This window comes from Notothenia coriiceps, unplaced genomic scaffold (assembly GCF_000735185.1).
Source record: "Notothenia coriiceps isolate Sejong01 unplaced genomic scaffold, NC01 NC01_scaffold00000283, whole genome shotgun sequence".
Taxonomy (NCBI): Eukaryota; Metazoa; Chordata; class Actinopteri; order Perciformes; family Nototheniidae; genus Notothenia; species Notothenia coriiceps.
In genome coordinates this window covers 162,910-189,743 of record NW_011332984.1, presented here as the reverse complement: position 1 = coordinate 189,743, position 26,834 = coordinate 162,910, and the positions used below count along the sequence as shown (strand labels likewise).

General features: G+C 42.5%; 1 protein-coding gene across 1 annotated transcript in view; it reads left to right on the top strand.

Moving 5' to 3' along the window:
* LOC104957426 (cell adhesion molecule 3-like) overlaps window positions 1-3,416 on the top strand; it is an 18,740-nt gene extending 15,324 nt beyond the window's left edge. The window contains exon 8 of the mRNA XM_010785092.1: window positions 3,268-3,416. Coding sequence (XP_010783394.1) covers window positions 3,268-3,416 — 149 coding nt within the window. The remainder of the gene's footprint in view (window positions 1-3,267) is intronic.
* Window positions 3,417-26,834: the final 23,418 nt, after the last annotated feature.

Genomic DNA, 26,834 nt, shown 5'->3' with positions numbered 1-26,834 from the left:
TGCTGCCGGAGCCTGATGAATTCCACCGGCGGTCATACGATGGCTTAAGATGCCCTCACGAATGCCTTACGAAGGGCAAAATGGACACACAAAGTCAACACGAAAATGAACCTTCACAAGGTCCTTCGGCAATGCTTTGTGATGCCAAAGATGTTGCCACCGCTCCCGAAGTTGCCGCTGGAGCTTGAGAAACTCCACCGGCGGTCATACGATGGCTTAAGATGCCCTCACGAATGGCCCGATGTTGTTACGATCAGAGACGAATTTGAACATTTCCTTAATCGTGTGTCCATCGGGTATCAATTTCGGGACAGTGTGACAGGGGCTTTAACGTATTGTCATCTTCTTTTTTAATATCCTGTTATTTCACATGCTGGCTCACTGTCACACTGTCAGACACTTGAAATACGACTACACCATTGTTGTTGTTATTATTATTTACACCTGTGTGAATAAAACCTGCTGTGAAAAAGGCTTATTAACAACCACACACTGCAAGGTGCAGCTATGCCAACAAAAAAGAGTCACAGTGTACAAAAAACACATTTCCTTTCAATGACAAATCTCAGTCTGACAGGATCTCCAGCGGTGACGCTATAACTTCATTCACCATCACGGACAGGAGAGAGCAGCGTGACGTCACCGTCTCCCTGAGCGCTGGGAGCTTATCTCCGCTGCACCCGGCATATCAGGCTTCACCGAGGGGAGATAGTGTCACCCCTACACACACACACACACCACCCCCTACACACACCACCACCTCCAAACCCTGCTCTCGCTTCTCCTCGCCTCATCGAGCCTCGCCACGCCGAGCGGAGCCCGGGGTGTTATCAGTTCCTGATAGTTATCGACTTACATTAAAACATAAGAGGGGAGAGAGGGGGAGCAGATAGACAGACAGAGGGAGGGTGGAAACGCAAACAGAGTGGGTGGTGATGGATACCAGCTTTCATCATCTCTAATCATGTTGTCCATCTCCATCTTTAAATCGCGGCTGCTCCTTTTATCACTGTTTAAAATCCACCAAAGGAATATAAATAAAGGGGAAGGACGGATACATTCAGACTTCAAAAAAGAAAAAGATGGTCGTGGAGCCCACGCAATAAAATCATTTAGTTACACAAGTTCAGTTTCTGATAAGGGAAATAAGTTTGGAAAAGCCTCCGTGGGAAAGATTGGAAGGCGCTAAATGTTAAATTAAGTGAAAGTGAGTGGATAGTGGGTCTGTAGCGTGTGTAAAATTAGGATTATAATCGTCACACGTTGGATTTTTATAAGAGAACGTATTAAATATATGACAAACTTTTCATTTAACAGAAGCTTTAGCTTGAGTAAGATATGCCATCTTAATAGAATTAGTAAGTGTCTGCTAAGACGAAGAGGAAATGAATGGATTGAAATACATATCTGGCTTCAAATAGTTCACTATCAAACTAGTACGTCAACACTCCTCAAGAAACTCTAGAAATGTTTGTATTTGACTCATGTTAGCACACATCAGGTAGCAAAGAGGGTAATGACACACTAATAATGTACCTTTAAAATGAGTATGCAGCTTTTTGGCCTAAATGAAAGCACTTTCTGAACCTTAAAGCATGGAAACATTTCACAGTAGAGGCACTAAATACTAATATGAACCTGAAAATGTGCATATAGGTCCCCTTTAACCATCAAGTGGTGTGTTAGCTTGACAATGATACAAAAACATGTTGGCAACAGAACTCTGTATTACACATGTGTTTTTCAGCCCATACCTCATTTTAGTGCCAACACAATACCTGACTTTTGTGTTTTCCTTACGAACAATCAAATTACCCCAACCGAACATTAAAACATATCTACAGTAAGTAGAAGAAGCCATGCAAGAGCCTTCCATCTATGATAGCCAACAACAGTCTGCCAACTATTTGATTCAGATGAAAAACCACCCGATGGAATACCAGAAAAAACGATATTACTAATCTGACCCGATATTAATGATGGTGCAGTGACGTGGCACGGGTAACGTCCGTTGATTAAAACGTTTCACTGAAAGCATTGCGTCCAAAACAAAGCCATAATAGTCAGATGTCATATTTGATTAACAGTCACTCAAGCAATCACTTAATTGTGGGACACGTTACAGTGTTACATAATGTATTGGATAAGTGCACACACACACACACACACACACACACACACACACACACACACACACACACACACACACACACACACAGATATTGAGCAGCATGCATAATCCAGGGCCAAAGACAAAAAGGGGAAACCTTGTGATGGGGATCTTGTAATGGATCAGATTGATTTAATTCACAGCGCCGGACAATTTCTCATTCTTAATCCTCAAGATGTCTCTGAATGGATTTTATGTGGGAGGCCCATTCAATTGTTCTCTCTCACCTCCACACGGGAGGCTCTCAGACGGCGAGCGAGCGAGAGAAAACAGGCAGACAAAGAAACAGAGAGGCAGGCAGAGAAACATAAACTACCTCCACACTCGGCTCATTTGATCTGGCAGCCCTTTTTTGTTGACATTTTTCCTCGTATAAAAAGCGAGGCACTTTCCTGCTCTCGGTGCTTTTATGCTTGCATTTCTTTGAAAGCTTCTCCTTGGAGAGGATGGCCGGCTTGTTTTTTTTTACTCCTCTTCCAAAAAAGCTGAGAAGGGTTACTCCTGGCCTTTTATCACTTGTATTGAATACTCATGCCGAGAGAGGCCCACTTTATTTATCCTGGGAGATGAGGACTCTGTCGGGGGCGGAGCTTGTGCATTGCAGCGTGCTGCTCGGACCGGCTGTGAAATATGTTGGAAATGCCTGGAAAACTCCGGGCTGCGCTCCCAGGAGAGTCCCGTCTATAATAGGCCTGGCTGCAAACCCTCTCCACACATAAATCTCTGCTCCTCGACTCCTGCTGCTCCTCTGCATGTCAGCCCTCGTCCACACTGTGCAGCTACTTTCTGCTTTCTTCCCCTCATCCTCCATTTCAACTGTCCTTCCCTCCCAGGGCCGGTCCTAGACTTTTGGGGGCCCTAAGCGAGCTTTGATTTTAATGGGTCGGGCCGGCTCTGTTCCCTCCTCTGCCCTCTTCTTTCGGTAAATGTATTCTGATTATCACGATCTTCTCTTCTCGCTTCCTATCCTAACCCTGTTCTCCTCTTCCTTTAATCCCCTTTCTTCCAGTATTTCCTCCATCGTTCTCTGCTGTGCACATTTCTCTCCCCGCCTTGTGCTTTTTCCTCCATGTATTTCCCTTTTCCTTCCCCTCTAGTGTTGCTTCCATCTGTCTCCACACCTTCTCTGCCCATCCATCTCCTCTTCGCTGCCCTCCTTTTTCTCATCTTCCCTATTGCTCCCCCCTCATCCACTCCTTCCTCACCCAACCCAGCTTTTCTACCACTCATTTCCCCAATCTGGTAGCTTCTGAATATCCTTTGTCCTTTTTCTTCTTCTCTTCCTCTATTAATGTGTCCTCCTCTGAGCCCCCACACACATCTGCTACTGTGCTTTCCTCCTACCCCCATATCTCTCTTTACCTTCTCTTCTTTCCTATCCACTCCCTCATTATCTCCTCATCCTTCACTCTTGTTACCTCCTCCACAATTCCTGTTGTCTCTTCATTTACACTCCTCCTTTGATTACTTCTTCACTTCCTCTTCTACCCCTCGGCTGTCCTCCTTCCACCTGGATGTCTCACGACCTTATTTACACTTCTGCACCTCCCTCCTTGTTTCTTCTGTCCTCTTTCCATTGATGTTTCCTTTCCTTCTCTCTTCCTCCACTCGTCTAACCCTTTTTTCTGCCCTCTTGAATTCCCCTCCTGATTATCTTTTCTTCTTCTTCTTTCTCTTTTCCTTGTTCTTCTCACTCTTCCCCCCACCCTTCCTTCCCTCATCTATCTTTACTTTCTTTCTATTTTAGTCCTCTGCATGTCCTCTTCCCCTCTGCCTCCCTTTCTATACTCTCTCTCCCTCATTCAGTCTGACACATCAGCCAGATTGACGTGTGTCAGTCTTAATGCCAGGCGACGCTCTGTGTTAGGATCCATCCTCTTTGGCCTCTCACTCCTATGCTCACACACACACACACACACACACACACACACACACACACACACACACACACACACACACACACACACACACACATCAGAGAGAGAATGGGGAAGTCGCCGGAGTCGCTTTAGCAGATTATCGGATCATCGTGGGTCGCTAATTGGGCCGGTTATTTTATTTATTTATTTTTAATTGCCGTTGCGTGTCGCCTCAGATTACGATTGCTTCGACATAAGGATATCAGATCTGTCAGGTACTGGAGGGCTTTGGGATGAGGCCCACACACACACACACACACACACACACACACACACACACACACACACACACACACACACACACACACACACACACACACACACACACACACACACACACACATCACTGCCAGCACAGAGAGAAAGACACCCAGAAAGCGCAGCGCACACTACAGGGTGCAAATAGGAAGGGTCATGGAGGACAAATTAAGAAAGAAAAAAAGAAAGTTTCTGTTGTTGCTCGTACCTGAGTCAGTTCAGTGTGTTTATGTGTGATTGGACTGAGTGTGTGTTTTACTCACCTTGGTTCAAAGTGATCGCCAAAGTTATGATCCACAGGGCTGGCATGGTTTAGCCGCGCGCATTCAGATTCCTCCCCTCGGCTCTGCTTCCCCGAAAAGACACCATCAATTCCTCCGGAGCGGCTCAATGTAACTGGAATCCTCTCAGAGTCATGAGAGTGAAACAAGACACATTTAGAGGAAAAATATCCAAAGCTTCTTTTCCTTTATCCTTCTTTTCTTTATTTCACTCGTTTCCCTGTTTTTCCCGTGCCTAAAATAAATCTGTCTCCACTTTTTTTGTTGTGTCTCTCTCCTCTCTCTGTGTTTCTCTGTCTGCGCTTTAGATTCCCATTTGAACAGGACTGAATTCCTCTCTCCCTCTTTTCGCTCGCTTTCTCCCTCTCTGGCCCCCCTCCTCTCATACAATCAGTAGCACACACCCCCTCCCCCCTCCCTCCTCCACGCCTCCCCGCTCCAAATCTCCGTTTTGGACTCGCGCTGCAGCGGCCGGACAGAGAACTGCGCTTTAAACTTCAAACATCACATGTATTAAATGCTCAAATGTATTTATTTATTTGTTTATTCCACACATGGCAGTTATTTTAACATGTACACTCTACAAAACATGTACACTTATACTGATTTTTATTTTGTATAGCGCATGGTGGAAAGGAGCAGGGGGGGAAACAAAACAAAAATGAAATAACCATAAATAACTAATATAAAAGCAATATTCTTTCAGTCACAGTTGCTTACAAATACTGAAACCTAAAACCAGAGCACAATCAAAAGTCAACTACTGTCTAATTATGCTTTCTTTATACATTTTCTTAAACATAAAATTGTTCTCTAGCCCTCGGCAAAGAATTCCACTGCTTTACGCCCACTACAGAGACACACATCTGCTTTAAAGTAGTGCAAACTGACGCTTAACATTTTATTTTTTATTTAAATTACTTCACCTTAAACCTACATATCTTATAATATAATACAAATACTATAAAATGATAACTGGTGTAGGAGTTATTACAACAATTAAAGGATGCACTACATTCTTTGTTATTACAGAAAAACAGGTTTATTCTGATCATAGGCACTTAGCAGTTTTAGCATTTTCGCATATATGGCAATTTGCTGCAATACAAATTTGATGAAATCTGTATTCGGTATTTATTCTTACTGAATGTTCTGACGATTAAGAGAGAGGTCACAGGTTCAAATCCCTGACGCGCCCCCATTCTGTCATGACCCGGCTTGTAGGCAATGACAAAAACTGGAGAGGACACAATGGATAAGGGTAAATAAGTATATAATAATATAAAGCAAACTAATATCTTTGTTAGCAATCAATAATGAAGTTATCCAACATTTGAAAAGCTCTGAAAAAACTTTTTGTCAATTAGCTTGTTGCATGGAGTATAAGGTGAGACACGAACGTTTTTAGGGACATAATTGCAGAAAGATGATGTCATGTCCCGATTACAGTCAGTTTTTAGTTGTTTTTAACGTTAGAATCAAAATGCTTTGCTATAGGCCACACTAATCGACTTTTTTAATTAACGTTCACAGTTGTTTATGAAGTTATGAATATTTAATGTTATGAAACTATTACTCCCTGTTAGTCAATACTCAATATTTTAATGAAGAACTATAGTGGTACCTGTGATTATCCTACTCTTTTGTTCAAAGCATGTGCTGTATGTGAAACTAGAGTTTCTGCAGCTACCCTGACTTTATGTAACAATGCTATTCCTGTAATACTATTAAAGTATACATAAGAGATGCGTCACACAGTATGAATTCAATCGTTGACTAAAGTGACCTCATCACAGCGTATGATTTTTAGTTACGCATTAATATAACAGTTACTTTCATCGTTTTTCAGTATTCTTACAGTGCATATCCGATAGAGGTTGTTAAAGTGACTTGTTTTTGGGTCCAGGTAAACAGTGCCATTCTGAAATTAATAAAGCTCATGAACTGTAGGAGCGTTTAGATTCCTAACAATTTGCAAATATGAAAATATGTTGCAATAAAAGTTTGTTGTAATCCGTTTTCTGATTTGATTAGGTCAGCGTTGGCACTGCACACTTCCTTTTAGCACAGTAATGTATTCTCTTCAGTTTGACTTAATCACATTGCCCTCAGAGTTATGAGTATCCTCCAGTGAGGAGTGTGACTACTTACAGTGTAATGAAGTGGTAGCATGTGTACAATGTAAGTCTGCTTAATAACTAACAGACCGTCAACATGTGGGAACAATATTCCCCAAACCACAGTCTGTAATAAAGAGGGAAAGACGAGAGGAATAAAAGGCAACCGGAAAGAAACTCAGATCAAAAGCACTAAAACAGACTTTTCTCTGGGAAAGAAACATTATTTATCAATCTAATGATTTAATAAAGAATACTGTAAACATGCAATATAATTCAATTAGTAGAAAAAGGAGTCAGTGGTTTTCCTCGTTTTTAACCAACCTGCATTTTTAGTTTTTCAGTGAATAAGTGACTCTGGATTATTGCATTGCACTGCCCTCTGTTGGACATTATATCTAACTGTTTACGGCTTTCTGGAACCTGTTGATGGTCTCACATTCAGGGAGAACTGGATCAGTCACTTACATCCAAAATACATGTTTGGACTTTCTAAACATTATTGTATATCTTGTCAAATTCAACATGTATGTTTTCTATTTTCTTTTCTTGTTTATTTCTAGTTTTGTTTTAATGTAAAATGCCTTTTCTTTTATGCTGATGCCAAAAAAACATTATTTTCTGATACAAAATCACCTACAGCACATAAAACCCCCACACCTTTAATATATCTCTCCTCCTCATCTTACCAACACATCCCACCCAACCAATTAAATATATAATATATTTAAAGAATAATGTTCAGTACTTTTGTACAGTCACTAAGTAAACAATGCTTGATATAAAGGGAGATACTCACCCTTATCCATTTAAAAAATAAAAATTGCATATCAAGTATATAATACTCAGAACAAAGATGAATGGTGTATTGATCATTCAAATGGTATTTTCTGTATTTTGAAATTTGATCGAAACAGCACTTTTTTAATTATGACATTTTAGGCTTGGAAATTTATTTAAAAGGTTTTGTACCGCATAAAAAAAAAACAAGAATTGTCTAGATATCCTTGACACAAAACATGAAATGCTTTTACTCATCTCCCTTATCCACAGCTTTTATATCAATCATTTTCATAATAATGTAATGTTCAGATCGACACAGTAAGAAAACAATGCCTGATTAAGAGGAAGATATTTACCCTTTAAAAAATCCAGATTTGTTAAAAAAATGAACAACGGTCCAAAATCCATTTCCAAGTGCTTATCAAGTAACAATACGTAGTTATTAAATCCAAAGATGTAGGAGGTTTTGATAATTCAAGTGAGCTATTTTGTATTTTGAATATTGATTTTTGAAGAGCACTGATTTATCTTCTTGTGGAAAGGCACGGGTTGGTCTTTTTCCTAAAGCAGTGCAGCAAACCGATCTGATTTCATTAAACATTTTAACATTTAGGATCTTATTTTGAAATGTTCTAAAACCTTGAAGCAACAAAGACAAGACAAGTGAAATTAACCCAAATGCATGTTTATTGAAGTCAACAACTGAACTGGCATTTTAACAAAAAAAACAAATAAAACCAATACTTTATGAACACATCCAACAGACGCAGGCCCACCACAGCATGCGGTTGGGTCTCGTCTTGATGACATCATCAGCCATAGTACAAATTAAAATACATGACAGCACTATTCCCATGTGATATGGATATTCATTCAAAAGGAAGACTTGTCATCCAAAAGAATACGCCCTAAAAACAAAGACGCTATTTTAGTCGAAATAATAACATTTTTGTGAATGCATCGCACGTAGGAGTGTCTCCGGAGTCTTTTTGGGTCGAAGACTACACACCTCACACTCATACACAAACACACACACACACACACACACACACACACACACACACACACACACACACACACACACACACACACACACACACACACGTAATGCACAAATACACCAGAGTCACAGACATCATGCCTGCCGTGCATATCCAGATATGTGTGTGGATGTGCATGAACCCAAAGTGAAAAGTGTGTATGGGTGCGTTTTTAAGAGTATCCAGTAAAGGCAACACTATATACATGAAATCATAATAAAAAATGGTTGTTGAAACAATAAAATGCGAAAACTAACACCCAAGATTTCGGGTTAAAAGCTAAAAATTCAAAAAAATGATTATCAATCCAACTGAAAAGAAAACAATTTAAGATTATGCACACCTTTTTAGAAAACATAATTTAAAAATGTCCGTACTACAAAAATAAAAAGATGACTGGCAGCTAGTGTGCGACTGCCTGGAGAGGATGGTGAGAGGGGGTGGGTGGGGGGGGGGGGCAGGAGATATTGGTCTGACTGATTTAGAGAAGCTGCTGTTTGCCGGCATCTGGTGACAGCAGGTCATTACTGCACTGACGCCCTGAAATATGAATCTGCACGTCCCAAGTCTACGCCGTTCAACCTCTAAGAGTGAGTCCTACTTCCTCGTTGTACCGATGTGTGTGACCGGGACTCGGCGTATGTTTGCAGATCAGAGACCAGCAGTGAGGTCAGCCCTGCCACTCGTCTCAGGAGAGATGCTTGTCGGCACTTCTTGTCTCCAACACTATCTACAACCTTTTTCTCATGCAAGCTACATGCTAGCACATTAACTAAGACGGACAGGACGATAAGTTACAGGCAAATACAGGTCCATTAGTTTTTAAAAGACACTACACTTTGTTTGAGTATGAGGCAGGTATTCCTTTGATCCATTCACAGAGCAGAATTAGACTGGGGGAGATAAATACAAATCAAGAGGTTACTCTTCAAAGTGGACAGTGGTCTGTAGACATGATTGCAGGTAAAAGTTTAAGGGTTCAACATGAGTTAAACAGTGTTCGGAAATCTGTTTAAAGTTGCCCCTCCAAACAGTCTCCAGAGAACACAGTTAAAGCCACGTTCACTACAACATCCCCAAATTACAAATAAGAGCTTTAAAAAGAAAAAAGAAACACGACAGCTGACCCTGCTTCAGCTCACATAACCCTTTGTGGTATAGCTAGCTTATAGATTGACTAGCCACGCTTTCTAAGCAGCTAACGACAATGCAGGGAAAAGCACAATCCCTGAACGTTCCCAAAAAAGGTTGTACAAAAATCTAACATAGGACATAACTGTCTACAGGTAGACTGACAACAGCAAATGGATTCCTCTCCAAAACACCCCCTACAAAAAGTAATGCAGAGAGCCATGAGCGAGCAAACCGAGAGACGCTACTTCTACTGTACGTCTATGGACTCCTAAAGAGAGACCAGCAAGGACATCGTTTAGAGATGGAGATGGAGGGGGGGGGGAGTGATGAGGAGAGAGCGGGTGAAGGTGGATCAGGACGCAGACGAGATGATTGATTAAAGAATGAAAAGGAATGGACGAGTGGAGCGGATGGGAAAAAAAGAGAAAGGGACATTTACGTTTTCCTAAGTGACTTTCTTCAGCGTTAGTGCAGCCCACCGAGCCAACACTTGGCATGGGTTCAGTCTGGAGCTCAGAGCCTCTTAGTTAGATTGCAATCAATTTCCACGACCGGGCCAAGTGGAGCCGGCCAACGCAAACTCCCAACCTTCATAAAACACTGCTCATTTAAGGGAAGCTTTTGCTAAGCTGGGCGAACGACTCCTGCTTGGAAGAAACAATAGCAGAAAGGTTTTTTTTATGTTTGTCGTAATGCATGTCGGCAGTCCTGTTTGGCCCCGTTGTGGAAATGCAAGTATTTCCAACTCCCCTAAGCAAGACACTGCCAGGATTTTAGAGGAAGTCACGACTCAATGAGTTTAGCGCCAGGAGGCAAGAAAACCCAAGACGTCGGCTGGGAGGGTTCGAGGAGAGGGGCCAAGTGAAAGGAAGACCACAGCGGGGGCCACGTGACGCTCCGGGTAAACTCCGCCCAACACTTTGACACCTTTTCGAAGCGAGGTTTTGCTACAGTTCAGTGTTTGGAAGCAGAGGGCCGACAAAACATGGAGAAAATGGCGCACAGCAAGGAAAGTAAAATTGTGAAAAATCGAAATGGTTCGATCATTGGACTCCTGGACTGACACACCGAAAGACACTGTAAACCGTTAACACTGACAGTAACACACGAGACACTGACGAGAGACAAAATCCCTCATAAGTCCCAAAAAACTAAACTCAGTAAAAGAAAAAAGAATGAAGAAAAATTCCTCATACAAAGATTTGCAGTTAAGGTTAGTTTACGTCGCAACATCGTTATGTTCATTTATTTTTTTCTCCCGATATTGATAGTTTTGACTTTGCATTTCCACGCATGTAATAAAAACAGGCAGGCTTTTTTTCGAGTATATAAGTTACCGTACTGCAGTAACAGACCGTATGAGATACAGGAGATTTAGAGAGAGAGAGAAGAGGGATAGAAGAAGAAGAAGAGAGAAAGAGTGTATTTACAGCACACCAAACATTTCTGTCAAGTAAAAAGAATGCTATATAATTCTATATATATATATTTATATATGTATACTGGAGCCCCTCGGCTTGGTAGCGTAAGGTGGGAATGCTGTTGTTGCATGAGTGCTGCGCTGTGGGAAATCCAACGGGGGTTAGTGAGGATGCGGGAAGAGGTTTGATGGCGTAAAGAGATTAAACTGTAAGAGAGGGAGATTATGCTTGTCAGTAATAATTTCACCTTGAGTGGATTCCTCTGGATGTCCACAGAGGGCTTGTTAGATGGAAAGAATGAGGACAGGATGTGTTTAAATGTGTAGGAGACAGGTATGGATGTTGGAATGTGAGTTACAATTTTACTTTTCGCGGCGCTGACCGTTGTTAGAAATGGTGTGTTAGTACAGTAGGAGGCTCCCGTGTGTTAATCTACGAGCATTCAAGTCCGTGTGAGAAGAGTTTTCCAACCAAAACCGACTCATGTGTGTGTGTGTGTGTGTGTGTGTGTGTGTGTGTGTGTGTGTGTGTGTGTGTGTGTGTGTGTGTGTGTGTGTGTGTGTGTGTCTGTGTGTGTGTATCTTCAGTTCGTCCCTGTATCAATGCAAAGAGGGTAGTACCAGTTGAAACCTTTTTTGTTTCCCGCCCACAGTCCTTCCCCTCCCATCCTCCCTCCAACAGAGTGAAGAACAGAAGCGTCGTGAAAACAAATGGAGGTTTTTCCACTCCTGCCCTCTCCTCCAATCCACGTCCTCCAGATTTTCCTCCTCCTCCGTCCGTCCTCTGTCCTCTGTCTAGATGAAGTACTCCTTTTTGTCCTCTGCTCCGGAGTGGCCTCCCTCGGCGTTGATGATGGCTGTGTCGGCGTCGGGGGCGTCGTCCGAGCCCTTTGCCTCGTGGGTCAGATACGTTCCTGCAGAAGAACAAGAGAGTAAGAGACGAGGAGGACGAATGAGATTGCTGAGGCAGTACAAGTCAAATATTGGAAAGGTAAAATGAAAAAAGGCCGGAGAGCGTTATAAACAGTGTGGAGGCAAGATGTTCCAATATGATGTCTACATTATCACTTCAGGTGCTTTTGATAACTTTTGCGGCTTTTAATTCGGTTGAATTGCTATGCAGTAAAGTTTTCTTTAGGCTGTGGGCGAAGTAGGAAAAACACATTCTGAGAACAAGTAATAAAAAAAGTGATTATGTGGATACCATACAGGGTTTTTCTCTGGATTGGTTTTATGGGGTTTTTTATTTTGGTTATGAAATAAAAACTAAGGAAAAAGTGATTTATTTTGCACAACATCCCAGTGTCTGCAGGTCCAATGACATCCAGACGTTCAGGTTAAAAACTCAGCTAAGAAGTGACATTTTTGAGACATATAGGTTACATATGGTGGACCTATCATGCTATATTTGAATAATATAGTGTAGGACCATACCTATATAATGCATATTTATACTTTTTATTTTTCGAAATACCAAACAGATCATGCATTTTAGCCATTCCTCATTTCGCTCAATTTAACACTGTCTTTACATGGGCTGATTCTGTGAGAACAGCACCATCTACAGGCCTGGCATATGTACTACAGCGTCTCCAGCGCTTTCCAACGGCAATGTCCGTGGCTGTCTCCTCCTGATTGGTGGAGTTGGCCCAATAGCCGTAGCGCCACTTCTGTGACGTCATAGAAGTGTTCAAATCTGGATCAGTCTGTATCAGATCCGTTGCAGCCCCTTTTTGAGAGATTTGGGTATGGAGGAAAAGAGAGAGGGTTGTGTTTTCTGACACTTGGTGAGTTCCCTGGAACACCGGGGACACATACTATAAAAGATGTACAAAAGTGCATTTTGCATGATAGGTCACCTTTAAGAAGTTAAGTTTAGTTTGGACCTGCTTCAGTTAAATACTGTATACTCTATGTATAAACTAGATGTTTAAAAAGCTTTTGCCTTACAACCAATTTAAGGCCATTTTTAACCGTCTAGACATCTTTCGACCTCCAATTCACTAAATCTCTACTTTAAAGGCTCCATCAAAACTGTCATCCAAGTAAAACCTTTCCCATGTTTCTGTGAAATCCTTTTCTGCAGGTGACTCTTTTGCTAACATTCAGAGAGCAATTTCACAACTGTGTTTATTTGGCTGGACTGCAGCCAGGGATTGCGGGCCCCATGAAAAGATATCACATTTGTTGCTTACATTTTTTTTTCTTTATGTTCTAAAATAGTTTGGGCCCCTGTCAGTCACGGGCCCTTAGAATCGTTCTAACTTTTCACCCCCTTACGGCGCCCCTGACTGCAGCACAATTAGTGAAGCCCTTTAAGCAGGAACATCTGTCCCTGACTTCTGGATGAAGTGTTGAAGTGGCGTGGATGGTCGGAGTTTGCCCATTGGATGTTACTCTTTGAAATGAAGAGCGCAGACAGCCTTCAATAATGCCTCTGGATGCTTTTAGAGCCAAAATGTACCATGCATGATGCAGCCGTGTTGCTTTTAAGGTGAGCATGAAAGTGCAATATTAACTTTGGAAATGGAAGTTTGACGGATGAATCTTGACTCAAGGTCTACTCAGAAGCTTTTTCTGGAGCTTTCAGTCATGTGGTTTTGTCACCCAACACACTCACATTAGTTGTCCTCATGGCCGACAAGAGACTGGGGTTTAAGTCATCGACCAAAATGAATGGACATCCGTAAAAAGATTAGGAGGATATTTAAATCTGAAGCCATATATATGTGTTTGAACAGAGTTGGCTTTAGTTTCATTCCCATATATAAACAACCAAAACATCGCCTCAGTCATCTCATGGCAGTTGAGTTAACTAGACTTGTTGATAAAGATTATGAAATGTTTAAAACGATTTAGTCAACCTTCTTTGAAAGTGATTTTAAATGGTAAAAGCTTTGATTCTGTCTTTTAATAAATAAAAACAATGCATTTCTTATACTGCCCTGTAACTGTAAATCTATCCTAAGCCTGTCTTTTTATTCGAGCTTTCACTTTTCTATTAACTTGGATTTCGGTTGTATTTGAATGTCCTTCAGTGGTGTGTTTCTTTTGCACTTTGTCTCAATGCATTAGAAGTTTGTTGTTTGTAATGCAGTTTGGATTTCTACTGAAATCTGCTGTACCAACAAACGTGCCTTGCCTTGTGAAGGATAGCTCTCTGGACATTACCCCGTACGGTAAGTGCACACACTGTCAGATGCTGCATCGATTGCTTTTGTGCTTTACTAATGAAACTCTCCGCTTTAAATCTAACATAATGGCATTGGGTAAGACAGGGAATTACCTATTTCTTATTCACTATAGTCTGTGTAATTGTTCATTCCTCTGCTCGCTGCGATATTTTACACATTTAAAGCTCCCATGCAGCGAAAAGCTTCACACTATCATCCCCTCAGATCCCACCCTCCTCTGCACAGGTTCCCTAAGCAACCAGAGGGAGTCAGTATAGAGCAGCGACTCAGACGTTCCCTCACAGAGTCGGTATCTGTGAACACTGGCCACTGAGACACTCTGTTCAATATTCTGGACCAGCTGACGGCCCCCAGAGCTGCAGGTGGACTCTCACTGTGGCGGACCTGGAGGTGGGAGCGAGTTTATCAAACGCACCACCTGGGTCCTGGAACTTGTTAAGTGACATTTCGATTCCACCTGTCCCCTGATGGAGCTCAGGCCTTTTATTTGGCTCTGTCCTTGTTTGTTTAGGTGTTGTCAGACTATAACTCCTTGTTGTTAACCACCAACTATGTGCAATATGTGCAATATATATGTATATGCTGTTAATAACTGTGCAATATATACCTGGCTGCTAAATCCTCAGAACTGTTACAGGATGTTTCCACTGACAGTTGAACGTAAATTGTGTAACTTTTTTATTGTAATGTTTTTTTTATGCATGCTTCTTAGGTGACATTAAGCTGTCTTTGGCTCTTTTCTGCTGTAACAATGTAAATGTCCCCTCTGTGGGACGAATAAAGGTATTCAAAAATGTGTTTTTAAGGCCTGCATATGAGTGGAATAAGGAACAATTCGAAACTGTTTTGTCGTCTCCCACTTCCACAGCACAAAGTACGGTGGCTGACCGGTGCAAACGAGCTACAATGTTCAAAAACATTTCCATTAGGAGAAACCCCTTGCAGCTTCAAAAAGGATGCACATAAATCACCAACTTGACAACACATGCGCAGCATTTAGAAAAAACATACACCAATTTGAGGAAACAAGCACAGAGTTTAAAAAACATTGCACGAAGCCCAAAACACAACGAAAACGGGGAACTGAGAAGAGAAACACAGCTGGGACCGGAGCGCTTGTTGACGTTCAACTGTCACTGGACACATACCTACAATATACGTTTTATTCTCTTATTTTAACAACGTGATTTCTTACGATATTATTGCAGATCTGCTGTAAGCTCGCTAGCTAACGTAGCTAACCTAGTCATTTCAAATATACTGACAAAACACTTACCATTATAGACAGGACAACTATAAAATCCCCCAAACGTCAACAAGCGCTCCGGTGTGCATCAGTTTTCAGTGTAGATTTTCAATTGTTTTGGCACAAGTTTTTATATTTCCATCATGTTTGAAAGTGCAGTGATTTTGTAAACGTTGTTGGCCCGTTGTAGCGCGTTTGCCCTTGTCAGCCGCAGTAACACAGGCCGCAGAGAAACAAACTAACACCAAGGCCAGGAAGCAATTATGTTATCTCTTTAATCCCCATATTTCACTATATAAACTTCTGCTGAAATACTGCTGATGTTAAGAAATCTAATCTCACAGGAAGTTTTGTGAACCAAAATGTATTAAAATGCAATGAATAAACATCCACTTATTTTTATTCATACAATTTCTTACTCTGTTTTGAGAGAAACTGAGCGAGGTTTATCCACAGATTCCATTTTTGGTGTGTGTGCATGTGCATTTTCTGTACATTGGTATGCATATGCATGTTTATACGTGTGATATCCAATCTTGGTGCACATGTATTCCTACTTATGCAAGTGGATTTCAGTGTACGCTCATGCATGCATGCATACATGTCCTTGTTTGTTGTGTGTGTGTGTGTGTGTGTGTGTGTGTGTGTGTGTGTGTGTGTGTGTGTGTGTGTGTGTGTGTGTGTGTGTGTGTGTGTGTGTGTGTGTGTGTGTGTGTGTGTGTGTGTGTGTGTGCGTGTGTACCTCTGTTGGCCTTGCTGGGGTAGATCTTGGTGAAGTGTCGGTACTCTTCCGGAGGAGGGAAGTCGTCCAGAGGATGAAACGAATACTTGGACTCAAAGTCATCTGCAGGAGGAGAAACACACAGCATTCTAATTTACGGTTTCTTTACAACAACAACAACAACAACAACAACAACCTGAGGTGAGAGCCACATGAAGGAGAGGTCAGAGGACGGGGAGACGTGGAGCAGACATGTATACATTAAAGAAGAATTGCTATATTCTTTCAGGATTTTAAACTTTATGATTAATGTGTTTTATATTTATTTAGCTGATTTCTTTATATGATGATGTCATGCTCTTCAGACTGAGCTCTGATTGGACAGTCGTCATGCTTTTCTTTTCCAATAAAAAGGTTTTTGCCCAGAACTTTGACTCCCAGCGAATGTCGGCCCAGCCACAACACAAGTCACTTCAACAATTTCTCAGTAAGTATAGATAACCTACAGGAGACGTCTGCAGCAGCCCTCTAGAGGCAAAAGCCGAGGCGTCGCCGCGGTCGGTAGCGTACTGCTGCGTCTCTCGGAGGGGGTCTGCGCAGCGGTGACCTCTGCTCGGCGTGCGTCTGGGAAGAGGGAGGGATAGGAGTGAGGGAGGGAGGGGGAACACAGCAGCGCCATTTCGGGAGGGGAGGGAGTGAGGTTGTTGTCTCTCTTTCTGGGAGGGGGGTTGTTGTGGGCGGTAGGGGAGGTTTGAGGGCAGAGGCCGTTGTCGGCTGCGGTTGTTGGAGTCCTCCTTGGCGGCGGGGGAGGAGTGATAGTAGAGAGGCGAGGCTGGACTATGGCGGACGGCGTCCGCATATTGAGGGAGTTGTTGTTCTCTGGGCGTGGGAGCGGGCCTCCGGTGTGGGTGGTCTCCCGGGCGGGGGAGGAGGGGGAGGGGAGGGGGTTGTCCGGCGGCGGGGGTTCGTCCCTCTGTCGTCCTTTTCCTCGTCCACTACTTTACATAATTAGTTGAAAATTTGATACAAGGTACAGGTTACATTAAATTTATTCAGGGGCACACAGGGGCGGGTGATGGTCGTAATAAATATCGAAAAAAATGAAAAGTTAAATAGTCGACTAAATAGACAAGACAACATATCTTGTAAATTAAATAAAACTTACAAGATAGTTAGAGTACATGATTTACAAATTATAATTGGAGATTATAATTACAATATTAGTACAATTATATAAAAGTTGGGGGCCAAGGGCGGGTCGGCAGACGTCGCAGTGACTCCCGCACCGGTCTCTTCGTGGCGGGGGAGTGGGGATGTCCTGAGTACCATCGGGAGGTGGGGAGGCGCTGGGGGGGAGGCTCCCTTCGGGGGGGCGCGGTTGGGCGGAGGAGGTAGGCATTGCGCGTTGAGAGGCGAGCGGGAGGCAGGGGCGAGAANATATTATATCCTTTTTAGTTTCACAGAACACAAATTGGGTTATTTACATACGTGTGTCCATCTGGTTGTTTTATTGCACAACAAAATCATGTAAACATATTATGTAAATAACCCAATTTGTGTTCTGTGAAACTAAAAAGGATATAATATATTATTTTGAAGGCGAGGAAGTTGTTGTTGCTATGGAAACAACATGACGGAGAAAACTTAATATCTTCTACATATAAAGACGGAGAAAGTAAAGAACAAAGTCGGAAAATATCAGTACAGTATCATAATACTTTAACATAATTGTTTGTGTTACTTTCGTTGCAGTTGTATGTCTTAAATGTAATGTAAATGTTGCCTTTGTGTGTGGTTCGGGGCCATCTTCGTGCGAAATTCACAATTCCATATTCGTGTGTCCATCGGGTGTCAATTTCGGGACAGTGTGACAGGGGCTTTACCAAAAACCATGTCTGCAGAATGTGATGTTGTAAAGACATCAATACCGTACAGTCACAATATCAAGTCCCTTTAGGTGAAAATACCAGGAACTTAAAAGGTACATTATTAGATCAAAGGAATTGGTTTTAGGTTAAAGGGGCCCTATTATGCTTTTTCGGGGTTTCCCTTTCCTGTCGTGTGTTATGGTTTGTGAGCATGTATATGGTCTGCAAAGGCTAATATCCAAAAGTAACCTCCAGAGGGAGTTTCTCTCCCTAGTGACATCACTATGTAAGACTTGCGCTTCCATTGGCTAGCGCTCCAACACATTGTACGTCATAGGCCAAGATCTCTAAGCGGTTGACCAATCACAACAGAGCCGGCCAGCTAACCAATCAGAGCAGACTGGGCTCTGGTTTCAGACAGAGGGTGAAAAGAATGTGTGTGTGTGTGTGTGTGTGTGTGTGTGTGTGTGTGTGTGTGTGTGTGTGTGTGTGTGTGTGTGTGTGTGTGTGTGTGTGTGTCATGGAAAGAAAGTACCTATTTGTTAAGTACTTCCGGAAAATACTTCAATGTGTGTGTTTGTGTCGGTGAGGAAGAGTTGTCATGGGAAGAAAGTGTGTGTCTATTTTGTAAGTACTTCAAGAAACAAAAGACACTGTGTGTGTGTGTGTGTGTGTGTGTGTGTGTGTGTGTGTGTGTGTGTGTGTGTGTGTGTGTGTTTGAGGTGGGAGGGGGTTTTCTCTTCTTAGCTCAGAGAGACGAAGAAAGGGAGAGATTGTAGGTTTGTGTGTGCTTGTGTGTGTATTTGTGTGTGTGTGCTTGTGTATTTGTGTCTGTGTGTGTGTGCTAATCCACAATGTACGGCGAGGGCCAAAGGAAAATAAAAGAGTAGGTCTGCTCGCTTGTGATTGAGGCAAAGTGAGGAAGAGGGGGAGGGGGGGAGAAAAAGAGAGAGGATGCGAGTGCAGGGAGAAGCGGGAGAAAAAGATAATTTCTTAGCTCTTCTTTTTAAATAAGTCTGTTTCTATAGCAACCATGCAACCAGCCTCTGGAGAGAGTGTGTGAGGGGAAAGTGGGGAGAGGAAGAGAGAGAGAGAGAAAGAGAGAGAGAGGTTACCATAGCAACGGAGGAAGAGGGAGAAAAAGGACTTGGAGAAACTTTTTTTTTTTAAAAAGAAAAAATTACATATAGGAAGGAAATGTGAGATAAGCAAAGTGAATTTACAGCACTGCAGCGGGTAAAGGGTGATTGGGCAGTGAGGGGCAGATTACATTAAAAGATTTAATTAATTACTCATTACTCATTGGTGAAAGTCATTACATTACGAGGAAATGGGAGGAGATGCTTGGCACGGCCAGGGTTCAGGTTGTAAAGTCTTGTTTATTTTCTGCGTAAGCAATGTGGGGGGACCGTCAGTGGGAGCGCCCCCAGACCTTGGATGGTTATTAAACCGTCCTGGTATTCAGTTCAAATAATGAGCCGCCGTGTTAGAAAACAAATAGTTCCTCTTAAAATAAGTCAATAGTGAAAAGGGCTGTAGGAGCAGGTACATTTAATATAAGATTGGAGAATGATAGGCGAGGCGTGTGGCGCAGTGGAGAGCCTTGGAGTTGGGATCAGGTGGTCACAGGTTCAAACCCCACTGCAGTCAGCATGTCGTTGTGTCACTGGGCAAGACACTTCACCCCAAATTGCTCATGTGGGGATTGCCCACAGTACTGAGTATGTAAGTTGCTTTGGATAAAACCGTCTAAAACAAGTGACATGTGATGTGATGTAATGATGGTGATTGAATAAGTTCTGTAATTTACTGACGTTATGCATCGATGTTGATTCATGACATATTTGAGGCCTTTTTATAGCCATGGCTAGTTGTCATGGTTGAAGCTTCCTAGCCAGCTACCAGTATGATATTCCCATTCTTAGTTCCTCCACAAAGCTCTGATTGGTCAATTGTCTATGCATCTGGCACAAAACAGAGGTCTGGAACAAGGCTAACACGTTTCTGTGATATTTTGTTCCCAAATGCAACCCACGTTCACTCTGATCATGTTTCAGCTCTGATTTCAACCCCTGATTGAAATGCTTCCAATCATATCCGAGGCTTTTTTCTTTTAAGTATATAACCCCGTTTCAACACCAAACGGACAACATTTATTTTATTTTATTGTCTAAATAGCAATGACATAAAATAATCTAGGTGAGTTAAAGAAGCCCGATGATCATTTTGGGGTTTTACTGTACCTTTCCTGTCGTGTGTTATTTAGGTTGTTAAACTGGTCTGCAAAGGCTCTTCTCTTTCTCTCCCACACACTTCCCCCTTGTCTAAAACGCATCCATTGGACTCCTTTGTTAATTTCCGGAACATATTGACATCACTCTGCAACCCTCAAGCTTCTATTGGCTAGTGCTCAACCACATTGTACGTGTACATTGGACATCTCTAAGCGGTTGACCAATCACAACAGAGCCGGCCAGCTAACCAATCAGAGCAGACTGGGTTTTCAGACTGAGGGTGAAAAGTGTAGTAAACGAAAACAAGGTAATATGATTTTATGAGCATAGAGTTTGCAGATATTTACTGACAATTAAAAGTGCCCCTGGATTCTTAAAGGACGGTTTACCAACCTGCAGGTTTGGAAGCAAGGAGACAAACCTTATACACTGAACTCCATCACCTAGTAGGACGGCAACAGGGACCTTTACACCAAAGTAGTCGAGTATTACTGGGGTTCATCATGTAGTTGTAATCCCCTACACTGCGAGTTCAGATATCAAATAGCTGTACCCCTCAGCCCTGTGAATAGGAGATATAGTCAGAGTGAGCAGGGTAATCGGGCTGTAGAGTAGGGAGCCAGCGGAGAGGGAGACATATGAGCTGCAGTGATAATATTTGCTACGGCTGCAGCCTGATTGTCCATTCTCAGCTCTTGACCACACCTGACCTCCATCAGTGTGTGGAGAGGACAAGTGAGCAATGAGAAGCAGACGGGGAGAGAGGGAGAGGGGGAGACGATTGATTGGGAGTCCCTGAGTTCAGACAGCTCCAACCACAGAGGCCTCCATCTGTTTCCCCCAAAGCACCGGAGCTACATGGTGATCCAGAATGAGAGTCGACACGGGTCGTGTGGGGGCAGAGCGCTCACATCTTTCATCCTACTTACTGATGGTATAGAAACCGTGTGTGCACATATGAAATGTACAAGGCTTCATAACATAGTGGAGCTGCAGCAGATAGAAGTCAAGAGAGAACAAATAATGACCAACTATTTTGACAATTGAAGTAATTTTTCAGATGTACATCAAACCTTTGTAAACCTCTGTGTCAGATTATGATCATATTAAGAAATAAACTGAATATCTTTCGGTTTAAAAATAACTATTTTTAAAGACATCACCTTGGACTTAAAGGTGGGGTAGGTAAGAATGGAGAAACCAGTTTGAGTGCGCTAGAATTAGAAAATACACAACCGGAAAAAATCTGCCACTTCCTCACAGAGCCCCTCCTCCAACACACACGAACGTGCACATGACCAATGAGGGCACGAGATAAGTTTGTGCACAGATGGAAGGCTGACAGGCAGGTAGGCCGTCCAGTTACTTTAGCCAGGCCGGCTCAGATGATTGGTCGTGCTTTTTACAGCGCTACGGCTTCCACAGATGAAATTTTTTTAATGGATTTTTTGTCAAAGCACTTCAGATATTCATTGCTTTCTGGATGTTAAGAGCATTCCATGGAATATAACAAAAGGTGTATCTCAAGCCGGTTTCTCAAACTTACCTACCCCACCTTTGAAGAAACTTAAGCACATATTTGTTTTTATTTTTTGCATTTTATACAACAAAAATGTATTGATGAATTTAGAAAAGATGGCTGAGAGTTGTAGCTTTTTACGTAAAGAACAAGTCCTTCTAGTTCAAGCCTTGATGTTTACTCTTCAGTTTAGGGAATATTAAACGGTGAAGATGAGTTTAGACATAGAAGTCCACTTAAGGGAAAACATAAAGTGACCCTGGCACACAGGACAGTCATTTAAAAGGATGTTAGTCATGATAGTAGTCATGCTACAGTAACATGGGTGTGCTTGAAGACGATGAAATTGCTGGATCGTCGACGTGCATCAGTGCTTGAAAATAGTTCCAGCGTATGTTGATAGGGTGACATGAGACTTCAGTGGTGATGTGGGTGTTGATGACGCTACAGGTGCGTGGGCTGACACACAAAAAAAAACTTAAAAAATAGATGTTCCTGTGTGGAGATGTGCGTCATTTGCTGTCAATGTGTGTTGCATTCACTGAATGATTGAAAGCTCAAAGGACTTTGTTCTTTTCGTCTATCTTTCTGCTTCTGGCACTGCTGCATTGAATAGCATACTTGGATAAGTCGCTTCACACTTCAAAGTATACATCGTGTACTTATGCTAATCCATGCATTCATTTTCTGTCTGCTTCTCCTGGTAAGAGCTGCACAGACAAAGGTTTGAGCAGAAAGGTGGAAGGTCCTTCTCCTCAGCAACGTCCTCTACTGTTGCTCTCTTTTCAGCTCTACTGGATGTGTGCTTGAAACACATTAACTGGCTTTTTATCATTTTGAAAGCACCTCGATATGTTCTACTTCAATTCTTAGTCACTCTGTCGACCAGAAAATTAAGAGCTTTGCTTTATACCCCTACAAATTGATCTAAAATATGTAAATGGGGTCAAGGATAGGATGCAAGACCTGAACTTCAGTGGGGCATTGTTTTGCATTGTTTCGCTTTCTGAGTCTCTATGCTTTTCATCATGGCAAGATGTGTTTGACCCCTACCATCGTGGCGACAACAAATGGTTTTGAGTACTTTGAGATTGTTCACATGTCCTCGGACAGATATTATCACATTGATAGTGTAAGGGAAACTTCTGCAGCAATGGAGAGTCAGGACTCAGAGAGACACGAGGAGAGTTGGAGCTTTGATGTCAAACACTGATAGTTTATTACAAGTCAACGGCCGGAGAATTAATATCACAAGTCACAGCAGCAAAAGGTTCTGACTGCACGGGTGGGTTGTCATGTCAACTCGGACCAGCCTCTCTCTCGATAGACCTTTTAACTAGTTTACAGAGAGTAAACAACATATTGGGGCGTTAACACCTGGAGACACTGAATCACTTATCTGACTCTTAGGCTCTGTGAACGAGAGTTGACCGGTCTTAAAACTGGTAATGTCAACAATAGCTTAGACTTCCCATTCCTTAAGACAGATAACAGACTTAGGGTTGGTCGTAAACGTCAACACACAGAAAGGTTAAATATTTAGGAGTAAGGAAGAATTATTCTTTGACACTTAGGAGTAAGACAGAAATATTCCCTTACAGATAGGACATCAAATATGCGAGATGCAGTCACACAACTTGAGTGAAGCTGAGATCAATTGATGGCTTTGTTTGGAGAAGTTAGGTAGGGGCTTGGTAGAAAGTAGAGAAGGGGGTATTGCCCTACTTTACGCCCATGGCCTGGTTTGGCTTCTTGGCTGTGGTTTTTAGTTTACTGTGTGTTATTGTCTGGGCTGTACCTGCAGCTTTTTTGCTGTCATTGTGTCTTTAGCCTTTAGCTAGGTATTTGGACTGTGCAGTGCATTGCAGAGCAACAATGTTAATCAGAACTAGAGTCATGCAAATGTGTGCATTTTGGAGTATATCTAATTTAGTCACCTACCTAACTAAATGCAGATCTTCAACTAGAATACATGTGCTTTCTTTTGTGCGCGTATTAATGCTACTCTTGTATATTTCCTCCTACCGACTCAAACTTATTTTACTTTTTACCGTCATTTGTTGTGAGTTGTTGCAAAGCACCCAAGGAGCCCGATACATTTTCTTTCTTTGAAATTATTAAAAATGTAGTGTTCTTGCATCAAACTTTTCCCGACACAAAGAACCTCCTCTGTGGAGTCCTTCTCGAGTGTGGGTGCATGACTTTTCAGACTTAAATTGAATCTGATTCTTTTACACTGAACTCTTTCGGCGCCTTTTGCCTCCGTAAGATGTTGTTTTGTTAACAGCACAGAAACTATCTGGTAGATTTCTTCTGCTCACATAAAGCAAAGCGGTTTACAGCAGACAGAGCAGGGTGAAATTAATGGGGTTTGGAACAAAAGGTTTTGAGAAAGATTTCCTATTCCCCGTGCAATTATTTAATCCCTTGTAATTAGTCTCCTTGCTTGAAAAGGAATATACATTGAGTTGGGAGATAAAACTGCACACAAACACAGCATGAGTTTCTTTTGTGCAGCCTCTAAACATCACACACTCTGGCTTTGAACAGCAGCCACATACAGCCACTAATGATTTACATTTGTTATACTCAAATTCACAAGGATAATTATCTTTCATAACAACCGTTATAATTAGTCGTAAACATGGTCCAGTTTTTCTGCATAAATTAACCTTTTGGAATTAAGCTCCAGTGCACTCTGACATCATCCCTTTCTCTTTCTGCTTTTATGGACAATCATTGTGTGGTGGATTCACCGCAGCAGATAATGAGGAGCACATAGTCATTTCAGATCTGGCTGAGCCCACACTGGACAGCTGTCTATTTTAAGCTATAGCTGCTGGCCAGCGAACCATTAGCCTGTTTTACACCGATAGCAAATAGCCATTAGGCGTAACTGCAAGCCAGTTAGCCAACAGCCATCTGCCGCACTCTGCAATTATGCCGCCTTAAAGTGCTGTTGGAAATATAGTAATTATGAGTTGAATGTGCATTAATGACCCGACACAATGGTAAATGCGTCGGGGAAAGAGGGCATTTTCAATGATACCTGCGGTGGCAATCTGTGTTCTGAAGAGCATGCGAGCTATTTGAATACTGATGGAGTTTGAAATTATTTGACAAATAAAAGTAAAAGCTACTGATGTGACCATTTCACTTTTTATAGTGTTGTGCAAAAGCATTTTAGAGCTACTCAAAGTTCTATATCCATCTGAGCTCAGCTGCTTTTGATGAGCTTTGAAAGCGTTTGGCGCCAACTGAAGTAGCTTGTTAGCCATTAGCTGCTAGCTTTGTGTTTTGTTTCCCATGATATATTCTGTTCAATGAGCTCATTGAGACCGTGCTGCTACTACCAGCTCTCAGTGTAAACCCACAGGCTGTGTTTGGTGACTCTTTTTCATTGTAGTCAGGAGCACATTCAGGTCAAGCAACTTGAATCATTTGCCGCGAGCCTTTTTGCTTTCACAATGCTCTGATTAAGTGGTACAATAGTTGCAAATCTGCTGGCGTGTTTGCTGAAGAGTAATTACTAGCGTCTGATAAGCGTTCTGGGGAAGTTTCCCAGCTCCATGATTTCCACCGAGGCTTTATCTCAATTGAATGCGATTGTTTTTGCCGAATTGGCTCAGCCATGATCCTGGAATCTGGCCTTGTCTCACACACATGATAAGACAACAGATTGCCTTGTACGCCATCCAACCCAGAATAATGCCGCAAGCTGTAATAATTCACACCATCCGTCAGGGTTTTTCCACAACTACATGCCATCCTCCTCGCAGAGATGAAACTGCAGCTCTCTGGCAAAGTCTGAGAATCATAAATGACATGGTGGAGGCACTAATTGGCCACATAGAAGCGAGCTCAGGCATCTCCTAAACACATCACACAACGTAAACGCGGTGATGCAAATCAGGCTGGAGATGAAGTGCTCGGAGGTGGGAGATGGAGGGAGGGATGCTGGGATATGAAGAACCAGGTTTCCCACTTTCTTAATGTGCCTTTTGTGTTGTTTTCTGTGTGTGTGTGTGTGTGTGTGTGTGTGTGTGTGTGTGTGTGTGTGTGTGTGTGTGTGTGTGTGTGTGTCTGCCTCACTTCTCCTCTCTCAGGATCACTCCGTTTGTGTTACCATGGGGATGGCATGCTTCCTATATCTCTCCTGCTTAACCCCCCCCCCCCNCCCCCCCTCCACACCACCTCCTCTCTTTCTCTCGCTCTCCTTAACTCACTGGTTTCAGTGTTACCATGGCGACACATGTATGTCTCCTCCACCTGTTTCACGTGCTGCCCCGTCTCTCTGGGTCTCCGTCTGTCTGCTTATCCGTCCGTCTGCTTATTTGTCTGTGTGTCTGTGTGTGTGTGCTGTGTGTCTGTGTGTGTGTGTGTCTGTGTCTGTGTGTCTGTGTGTCTGCGTGTGTGTCTGTGTGTGTGTCTGTGTGTCTGTGTGTGTGTCTGTGTGTCTGTGTCTGTGTGTCTGTGTGTCTGCGTGTCTGCGTGACTGCGTGTCTGCGTGTCTGCGTGTCTGCGTGTCTGCGTGTCTGTGTGTCTGTCTGTGTGTCTGTGTGTCTGTGTGTCTGTGTTTCTGTGTGTCTGTGTCTGTGTGTCTGTGTGTCTGCGTGTCTGTGTGTCTGCGTGTCTGTGTGTCTGCGTGTCTGTGTGTCTGTCTGTCTGTCTGTCTGCTTCTCTGTTTGCCTGTCTGTCTGCTTCTCTGTCTGCCCTTGGTTTGCCTTTCTTTGTTTACACATTTTTTATTTGTTCTGTGATTTATGTATCTGCATGATTGTCCGTCCTTGTCTGTGTTCACTTCCTATCCCACTCTTTAGGGTTAGGGTTGAATGTAGATGTTTAAAAAGACATGGGAACCAGAATATGATGCAAGAAATGTGCTTGTGAACTTCAGTTGGACAATTTCGAATGTATTGATTTATGTTTT